This window comes from Triticum aestivum, chromosome 7B, assembly GCF_018294505.1.
Source record: "Triticum aestivum cultivar Chinese Spring chromosome 7B, IWGSC CS RefSeq v2.1, whole genome shotgun sequence".
Classification (NCBI taxonomy): Eukaryota; Viridiplantae; Streptophyta; class Magnoliopsida; order Poales; family Poaceae; genus Triticum; species Triticum aestivum.
The window spans coordinates 439513463-439523785 of NC_057813.1; the positions used below are offsets into that span (position 1 = coordinate 439513463).

Genomic DNA, 10323 nt, shown 5'->3' on the forward strand with positions numbered 1-10323 from the left:
TTTGAAAGCATTTTGGAGTACTGATTTTTTTCATGACTTCCCTGTATTTCATTCTGATAATTTTTCTGAAGAGTATAAAACAATTGTCAAAGGTTACCACAAAAAAGCAGAATTTTTGGAATATTTTTCATTTTCTTTCGATTTTACTTTTCATCCGAGCTCATTTGAGTTCGGGAGCAGAATAACAATTTCCGCCATTGTGCATGTTGTCATTTCCAGTTTTTTTTTACATGACCAGATAATTGGTGCGTTGCAATGGAGATATAGATATTTTTTTGATAATATCAGCTTACCAAAAGAAAATATGATTTTTTGGTAAGCCAGTAAGATGTTGGCAAGTTGAAGTGGTTTTAAGAATCTTTTTTTAGAAATGACCAAAGATGAGAGGGAAAATTCAAAAGTGGAAGGAAGTAGAGAAATGACATAACAAAGAACGAGCGGACGACAACACATTACGTGTTCTAAAGTTGGACGATATTATATATTTTTTACACTAGATAATTGACTGTGAGTTGCAAGGTAGTATTACATAAATATTCTAATAGAATTTTATTTAATAACATTGTCTTACCAAAAAACATAATTTTATTTAATAATTCAATAACATGTCGGTGAGTGTGTGTGCGTAACGTACGAGCGTCTGTGTCGGTACTATGTTAAAAAAAGTCTAACACGTTGCATTGAGGTGCTTTTAAAAAGGGAAATTGTTGGGAACGGCGCACCGGCCGAAAGTTGAGCCGGTCTCATCGCTTCGCTCTGTTCACGCACGCACCGCTTTTCATTTGCCTTATCTCTTCCGTCTCTCCCTTACAGCCATTCATTCTCTTCTCTCTCTCACCTCTCACCCAGTTTATCCCCTCAACTATCCCAGCCACCACCACCGATTCATGGCCACCGACACATCCTCCCTCCTCTGGCCTAATGCCATGGCGCAGATTCATCCCGAGGCGCGCATCGCCAGGAATCGGCATGCCGAAAGCACCAAGCGTTGATGCAGGGTGTCCCCTGGTGAGTGGAGATGACGCGGGGGGCTCGCCGGCGTCGCGACGATGCTAGGGTGCGAACCAACGCTCGTCGCCATGGCCGCCCGCAGCTGCGCTGCTCTCCATGGCCGCCTCAGCAGAATTTTGCTACAACCATGTTAGTTTTTGCTGGAACTAGCCCGTGTTTTTGCTGCCACTCACCCACCCAAAATCTGCTATCACGGTGATCTTTGCTGGAACCGGCAAATCATTTTGCTACAACCGTTTTGGTTTTTGTTACTACCGACGTTTGTGGATTTTTGCTATATCAATCTCCATGACATGTGACCCCCGCGACTCTGTGTTTTGCTTCAACCAGCCATTGTTTTTGCTGGAACTATCCAACATTTTTGCTGGAACCAGCGATTTTCATGGATGCGAGTACGGAAACATTTTTCTTCATTGGGATCGGCATGTCATTTTTGATACAACCGGCGAGCAGTTTTGCTTCAACCAATATCTTTTTTTGCTGGAGCTCGTGTGTTTTCTAGAGATGCAGAGCATTTTTTCTTCCTTGGGATCGCCAAGCAATTTTTGCTACAACCGACAAGAAATTTTGCTTCAACCAGCATCTAGTTTTGCTGGAACCAGTATTTCGAAAGTTGTGACAACCCAAGCCAACGACGGCGACTCGGCCAACGACGGCGATCCGGCGAGCCGCGGTGGTCCAGCGAGCTTCAAGGACGACCCTGAGGACCCGCTGTGGGGCGAGGGGGAGAGGGGGTGGCCACCATGCAGGGACCTACGAGTGGATCAGGACACGAATAACATAGTGTGGGAAGGAAGAAGAACGACCCGGATGGATAAGGATCCAATGGCTTAGGGTGGGCCAATCGGGCGGCTGGGACGCGACCGACCGAAACGTTTAGGCCGGCGCGCCGGTGCCTATCATCCGCCTTTTAAAAAACTGTTAGAAAAAACAGAGATGAAAGGAGGGAGAAAAAATAGCTTAGAACATTATGCGCTTTTTAAGTAGGAAAAGAAAAGTGCCGTACGCTCTCTTCACTCGTTAAATTTGAATTTCAAGCTTGGAAGTAACATAAAAACTAAAAACAGAGTAGTTTGCAGAGTTGCAGATAGACGTCACACGCACGTGACAAGTCTGTATAGACTATTGCTTGGGTTCCATATCGCGCGCCCGCCGCCTCGATACAAAGGAGCACACCACCAGAGAGATGATGGCGGCTGTGGCGGCTACGGACCCGAGCACCGCGATTAGTATCACCCACCAGGACGTTCCCTTCTTCTTGCCGTTGGTGTTGAGCCTGTCCACCATGAGGTCCCAATCACGAACACCGAGGAAGATATCGCGGACTCTGGCGGCGAAGAAGCCAACCAACGCGGTTTGCGTGGTGCCTTGGCCAGCGAGGGACAGCCGCGCGTCGAGGAGCGCTCTGGCTGGCCTCGGTTCCCCACCGGCGGCGACGTACACGCGCAGGAGGTGCTTGACGGCGTTGTACTCGACCCACACGGCGCGGCGGCCAGGCGCCGCGGTGCCGTTGGGCGTGATGGTGACGTTGAGGCCGACGTTCGGGGACTCTGGCGCGTACGACCTCACCGTGCCGACCTCGACCGCGGTGAGGCCGTCCGTGGCGTTGGGCGCGGCGCCCGTCCACGAGTCGTTAGCGCCGCGGAGGCCCAAGGGGTTGTTGAGTGTCGGGAACCTGTCGAGGAGGAGGACGAACGAGACGGGAGGGGCAGAGCTTTCCACCGTGAAGCTCGTGTTGAAGGACGCCTCGCGTGTCGGCAGCGCGCCGGCGCCGGCGCGCCAGACGTCGATCCTCTTGGGGAGCAGCAGAAACCCCTCGGAAACGTTGACCTCGGGAAGCGGCTGCTCGGGCATGAAGAGGAGCGCTGCGGGCATGACGATGGACATGTTCGTGGCGACCCAGAGGCTCTCGGTCGTGGTGACGTTGAAGACGGGGAAGCTGTGGGACTCCACGTCCGCCGCCGCCGGCGCCACCATGATCGTCGCCGAGCAGAGCAGTACTAGAGCTAGAGCTAGAGCTGACATGTTTGCAGCTTATGGTGATACGTGTACGTCTGTTGTTTGTGATTGGGTATTTGGGTATTCGGGTAGAAACATGCAAGTTGTGAGGGGTTTTATTTTTATAGGTTAGGCCTAAATGCTGACAAAGTCAAGAAAGGACAACAGGAGTAGTATAGTGGTCAAACACAGAGAAGAAAAGTCATGTTTTTCCAGCTGAAACGCAGGCGATGTACACAGGCGTTAAGAAATCATCAATCAAGATATACACTACTGGACGGGCGACGCTACGCGTCCACCGGCGGATCCGCGCGATACATCCGCCGCCTCGATGACCGTTCGATCTACGTGCGTGTAGCCGTTGATCTCCTGGCACGCGGCTCGGTCGCCTCCCTCACTCATTAATTCCTGAAACAACGGTCGAGTTGCAGAAACAAGCGCTTTGTCCCAGCCCTGACAGACTCGCGCCTCGCCTTCTCGACACACTAATTCCCGAAACAACAAACCAGTTGCAAAAACAACGGCCGCATTACAGAAACAATCCTGAAACAATGATCGCGTTGCAGAAACAATTCCTGAAACAACGGTCGCGTTGCAGAAGTAATTCCTGAAACAACGGTTGTGTTGCAGAAACAACTACCATGTTGCAAAAATTTGAAGATTGCGGAAACAATTCCTGAAACAACGGCCGCGTTGCAGAAACAATTCCTGAAACAACGGCTCCCGCCCGAAGCTTCTGGGCCGCCCGGCGAGCCCTTTCTCCAGCGCCTCCTTCCTTTCATGTCAGATGTGGTGACATGACACGTCGAGGTTGATGTCTCTCTGCGCCGGCGTGGCGGATCTCACCGGATCCTGGCGTGCGCAGCATGAGGCTGCCATGCCCTGACGAAAAAGAAGCGAGGTCGGGCACAAGTGGTGCCTGGGCGGCGCACAGCGGCACAGGGAGGTGGAGCTTGGATGGTGGAGAGAGGCAGATGGGTGGTGGTCGGGCTGCCGGAGCAGGCAGAGAATAGGCCGGCCATGGCACGTGAGGGAGAGAGGAGGTCCGTCTGCGGAGGATCTCGCCGGCAGCGGCAGAGTTACCGGACTTGCAGTGTTGTGTCTGTCGCACAGACGAGATGAGAGAAGATGAGAAGATAAGGCTGGGAGGCGTGAAGAAGTGAAGACACCTGTGGGGGGGGGGGGGGGGGTCATGTCCACGTGGCGAGAGGAGCAAGCGGTGGACGCTAGCCTGGTTTTCAGCCGGCTGATTTGAATCTTTTCCCCTACTGGACTAGCTACAATAATTTTATTATTATTACGAGGTTGAAGACTTGACACGTCTGCATTCTGCTCTGCTTGCGTTCTCAGCTAGTCTTTCGAGTTGCACCGTCGTGGGCTAGTTCGTGTACGAAACGTGCATGCTGCTCTAGCTTCTAGATCGATCGCAGCAATGAATCTTTGTCAACGTGATGGCGTTGAAGACGGGGAAGCTATTGGGACTCCACGTCCGCCGCCGCCGGCGCCACCATGATCGCGGCCGAGCAGAGCAATACTAGAGCTAGAGCTGCCATATTACAGCCTATGTTTTCTTGGGGTATCTTTGCAGGTTGCAGCTTATGTTGATACGTATGTCTCTTGTGTATCTGCGTGTGATTGGATATTCGGATAGAAACATGCACATTGAGACGGCTTTTATAGAGGATAAATCTAACGGGATTGCTAAATCGACCGAGACTTAACAAAGTTTAGTTGATACCATATCCATGAGATCTTAGGTGGACATCCGTGCAAAATTTTATTTTATTTTTTTTCTCTTGTTTTCTATATGTTGTATAAGTTGATCGAGACTTGATTAAGTTTCACTGGACTGAGATCTAGCCACATCCTAAACATATATATGCTGACAAATTCAAAAAAGGATAGCAGAAGTAGTATACTAGTCAAACATAGAGAAGAAAGGTCAACGTAAGGCCAGGTCAAAGCTAGCAAGACACATCTGAATTCCCTGCTGAAGGGGGCGATGTACACAGTCGTGAAGATATGATCAACCAAGATATACACTGGGCTAGCTACGAGGTCGAAGACTCGACACGGATGCATCCTGTCCTGCTGGCGTTGTACTACCTGGTACTATTTCGAGTAGAAAACGTCTCAAGCGATGGATCTGACCAACGGATTGTGATGCATGCGTGCCGTGGTTGCCTGGAAATCTCCAAACCCCTAGAGAATGGAGAGGGACTGAGGGAGCTTTTGCTACATCTACGGGTTGGTACCGGTGTATTTTAGGTAATTGGTGGGAATTATTCCGGTCAAACCCTTAAATCTTCACATATTCCAAAACACCGTTTGATTCTAGTGTATTTGACATGTTTCATCCCTATATTTACCCACATATCCTCAAACTCTAGTGCATTTTTCTCAATACTCAATACACTATCCCTACCTAGTGGATTGGGGATAAGTAGGGATTTTAAGGGATTGGGTGAAGGTTGTAGGCCTTGTTTGGTACTAGGGTTTTTGAAGGGATTGGTGGGGATAATCCCCACATGGATAGGGTGAAACCCCAACCTTCATCCAATCCCTTAAAATCCCCATTTATCCCCAATCCACTAAGTAGAGGCAGTGTATTGGGTATTGAGGAAAATGCACTAGAGTTTGCGAATATATGGGGATGAAATATGTCAAATACACTAGAACCAAATAGTGTTTTGGGATATGTTGGTATTTAGGGGTTTGACCGGGATAATCCCCACCAATTCCTTAAAATACACTAGTACCAAAAAAGGCCTTTAAGGGACCATGTGTCCTCATCTAATTTAGTGTGCACACCCTGAATTTCACGCGGGAGTCCCAAATCCCGCAAATTCATTGTAGACGTAACATCTCTCAAGGCTGGGAGCCCGAATTTGCTGCCCAAACGCACACGCACTTACCCACTGGACGGCCAGAACACTGTAGCTAATGCGTTTTTTCGTTTCACTACTGGTTCACTTTTTCATGTTTTTCTTTGTTTTTTCACAATAGTTTTCTAAAAAGATAAAAAGATAGTTTTATTGAAGATTTTCTAAAATTTGAGGAATCAATTCTTGAAAAACTCATAAAAAATGAGAGAATGTGGGCACTTTTGGAAAAATGTGAACATTTTTTGGAAATCCTGAACATTTTTTTAAACTCCGATTTGCTTTGGGAAAATGCTATTTCAAAAAAAACATGAACATTTTAAAAATCCCAAAAGCATTTAAAATTTAGGACCATTTTCAAAAAAATTGAGAGAAAAATGCAGAAAGAATACAAAAATAGATGAAAATGAAAAAAGAAAAACATACATGAAAAAATCGGAGAAAAAACTTCTAAAAGCTTCCCAAACCGGTAAAGACAGGACATAACCTTCTAGAAAGTTCTTAAAATTGGACCCCTGTAGACAGGCGTAACAGCTAAATGGATTGCCCAGTGATTGCTACCGTCACTCATGTGCGTGATTGCCTGGCTATCAGTCACAAATAGGAACTGACAGAGAGGCCCACCCCTTGAAATCCATGGGAGAGTGATGAGGCAGGTCTAGAGTTCACCTTTGTAATTCACCCGTTAGGTCACGCTTGGCATCGGTGTATTTTAAATACGCAGGTCTGATATCTACAGGTGTAACTTACCGGGCCAGTAGCGATTTCCCGCTGGAAGCGAAACGACGTCCGGAGGCGTGTATTGTTTGCAGGTGTATTGCTAAGCAAAACGACAATCCAAACATGGCCTTAGGATTACTAGTGGGGGAGAGGCCTGGATTTGGTCAATGATTATGCTTCGTACCTCACTAAACTACATGTCCCACAGTACAATTCTTTCAAAAATCCATAAGCAGTTGACAAGACCATTCGGTAATGTAATCCCTATAACTATTTTGTTAATTCAAGATTCACCACTTTACCCAAGTTTATGTAAGAAGTGCATCAACGATGCTAAATTAATATCATTAGATGCATCATGAGACATGTTTATTCTATTTGTTTTTATTATTAATTTGATATTTTTTCTCAATAAATTTGGTCAAATTCTACGTGGTTTGACTTAAAAAATCTATATGCGCTATATTATGAAATGAAGGGAGTATTTATTTATTTGTTTTCCTTTTAGGGTTTTCTAAATATTTTCTCTTGGCCAAATATTAAGAATTAGCTCTAAGTTACACTTTTTCTCTCTCCAATGTTCACTCTTTCTTTCTATGTGTTTCACTGTTTCTTCTTCTACATTACATGTTTTTCTGAAATTGACATTATGCATGATGCTCTTGGGCGCCAAAGTTAGCGCCTATTTTAAAAAAATCTTAATAATGAGTACATGCTTCTATATTTGTCCAATGCACCTTAAACTTCTCACATTTTATGAAAATATGCGTATCTGCGGAGTAGACTTGCGAATCTCCAAACTTTCATCCAACAATGTTACCATTTGGTGACATGCAAAGAAACATAACAAAAACCTATTCCAATATGACTACACTAAAAAATCTTGTGCATATATGAAATAAATCCGCATTTTATTAAGGCTTGTAGATCTACATGTTATAACATACTGCAATGCATGGATATGTTCATAATTGTTTTGAGAACTTTGAGGTGTCTCGAAAGGAGACAAGAACATACGCTCTTAAGAACCAAACATAGTTTTGCGTGGAAATTTTGGGCCATTAACCAGAATAATCTAAAAAAGAAACTATGTGAGTTGTTTGGGCGAACCGGGACTTTTTAAATTATGAGTTATTTAGTAGAAGATATTTATGAGCCAAAAAAACACTAGCCACAAGGTACCCGCTCTCGGAGACACAAATCAATGCACTTCCCGCATGATGTGCATGCGGAACAAATCATCTAAGTTTTTCGGATTTTATAGGCACACTTTCCTCTTTTGTATTTATAACTTTATTATTTTTGCACACATGGTGCATTGTATACATATTTATACATATTTTTCACAATATGGAATTGGGCAAGAAAATTTCTTAGAAAGCATGGAAAACAACTTTTTAGGCTGCGAACTATTGTATCAGTTCACAATACATTTGTTGCTTATATTCTTGTGGGGCACAATTGTTTTCTTTTTGAGCAAACAAGGAAAATAGTAAATCCTATTCCCCTCTTATTACGGTGAATACTGAGGCTACACATACGCCCAATATGCAGCATTCCCTTTTTTTTCTTGTCTTCTCATATATTTTCATTACCATTTTGATTTGTTTTATTTGCAGGTTTACTTATTTTGCATTTGGACTTTTCTATTTTCCTTTCTTTGTAGTTTCCTTCTTTTTTAATTTTTCTAATACATTATTGTTTTGCTTGTTTAGTTTTACTTATTTATGATTCATGTTTTTATTATTTTCATCAATTTTATTGTCAATGCTGAACTTTTCGTTTTGGATACACAAATATTTCTGTTGGAAAGCATTATTCATTATTTTTTTAATGAAGAGACCTTTTTTTGAATACATGCAATTCTGTTGGAAAGCATTGAAAGTAATACATATTTTTGTGTCGGGCTACACGAACGTTTTTCACAAATCGCGTGAACATATGAACATTTATTCAGTACATGTGAACAGTTCTACCAAACTCTATGTAAAAATACGACCTATTTTTCTAGGCATATGTAATTAATTTTCTTTAGTAAATTTCTTATGTATATACAGTTAAATGTGAGTTTTCAATCATGTTGATGTCTTTACTTTAATGAAAGAATGTCTATTTAACAAAGTATAACATTTTTAGGGAAATTAAAATTTCTGATAGACTTAGGTTAGTTAACATTTTCTTTGAAAAATTTAGGGTAATTAGCAAAGTATAGGAAAAAAAAACTAAAACACATCAAATGGGCCCTATATGATTTCGGAGAAAAAAATGGCCTAGCACTAGAAAGGCCCAGCCGTGACCTTCCGTTTCGTTTATCTCTCCTTATCCCATCCAATCCATAATCTCCCACACTTCACAAATCCCCACCAATCGAACACACACTCCTCCCGGCTCCCTCCAATGGCGCTCCTCACCGTCCAGGGCATGGCCATGTCCACGGCCGCCTTCGCCTCCCACCACCACGGCGCCGTATCCTCCTCCTCCTTCGGGCTCTCAGCCGCCGTATCTTTCTCCCGCTCCCGCACCAACCTCGCCGTCACCGCCGTCTCGGCTCCTCTCACATCAGTTCTTGATGGTAAATTAACTCGTCCTTTCTCTCTTACTTACGGAGGCTGAATTTGTTTCGGTAGTTTGTTCTAATGTTGGACAGTTCGTTAGGGGAACTCTTCTCCCGACTGACCAAGTAGAAATCCAAGAAGTTAGTTGGGAATGCCATGGATATTAGTGTGAAACACAGAGGGAGCTGAATTTTGCTTAGAAAGAAGGAAACAATAAACAAACTTCTCATAGAAAGAATTAAGGATGGCATATGTTGAATATCGGGTGACCGTTGAACTTTGAACCAATTGTGACCTCAAAATTGTCTCTGCCGTGACCAGTCTACTGTGGAAGAGGGGACAGAAAGACAAAGAGAGGCAAAAGGTTCAGCCACTCATATGGGAATGTGAGTCCTCTAGCACAATCTCAAACTGATGTGTTTGTTGTGATTCTTATCTCTCTGTATCGTCATGTTAGGCACGGCCCCGTAACAAGAACAAGGGAACAGGCCCAGCACGGCTTTACGCCCCTCCAGCGCCTCCTAGGAAGGATCAGTTTGAGGACGGGGAGATCATCGCAATTGAGATTGATGATGACATCATGGAAAGGATGGATTAGGATGTCTGAATTTTCCCTTATTTCATGATTTCTGAAATACAATGCCCTGGGAGTAATTATTTTGCCATTATCCTATGTGAAGTGCAATTTCTTAGAAGTAATTATTTGGTCTTTCGGGACAAAACACAGATGCCTATGTGCTTTCGATTGCTTAGGCTGTATCACTGTATGCATAGGGAACCTGGCACCTATGTTGTCTAGCTCTACCGATGAGCCGGCCAGTGCTTCTAAAATATGTCTGTTTTTTCTCACCTTCTCTGTTACATTCCGTGTGACTCCTGAATTAAGTTTTAGTTATTCCAGCTGAGTATTTTTGGGACGAAAATAATTAAATATCTATAGGTTCTTGTCTAAGCTGTTAATCTTTTTTTAATGGATATCTAAATTATTTGCTTCAGTCTGCACTTTTGCACATGTTGTGGTCATCCTGCATTGCCAAGCAAGCATATGATGACTGAAGTGGATGATAAGAGTGTCAGTAGTGTTGTCTACCTCTTGTCTATGGTATGTTTTGTAGCAAAGCACTTGCCTGCCTGTTTTACAAGTTGCCTCCTTTTTT

At 44.2% G+C, this 10323-nt stretch overlaps 2 protein-coding genes across 2 annotated transcripts; one reads left to right on the top strand and one right to left on the bottom strand.

The window, feature by feature from the left end:
• Window positions 1-1987: 1987 nt before the first annotated feature.
• Window positions 1988-3413, bottom strand: LOC123159354 (uncharacterized). Its single transcript, XM_044577179.1, has one exon. It carries the CDS (start codon window positions 3034-3036, stop codon window positions 2134-2136), a length of 903 nt encoding a protein of 300 aa, XP_044433114.1. The 5' UTR covers window positions 3037-3413; the 3' UTR covers window positions 1988-2133.
• Window positions 3414-8917: 5504 nt separating this feature from the next.
• On the top strand, window positions 8918-10066 carry LOC123161610 (30S ribosomal protein S31, chloroplastic). The gene is made up of 3 exons (XM_044579429.1): window positions 8918-9183; window positions 9488-9552; window positions 9624-10066. The coding sequence occupies exons 1-3, from the start codon at window positions 9009-9011 to the stop codon at window positions 9762-9764; spliced, it is 381 nt and encodes a 126-aa protein (XP_044435364.1). The 5' UTR covers window positions 8918-9008; the 3' UTR covers window positions 9765-10066.
• Window positions 10067-10323: the final 257 nt, after the last annotated feature.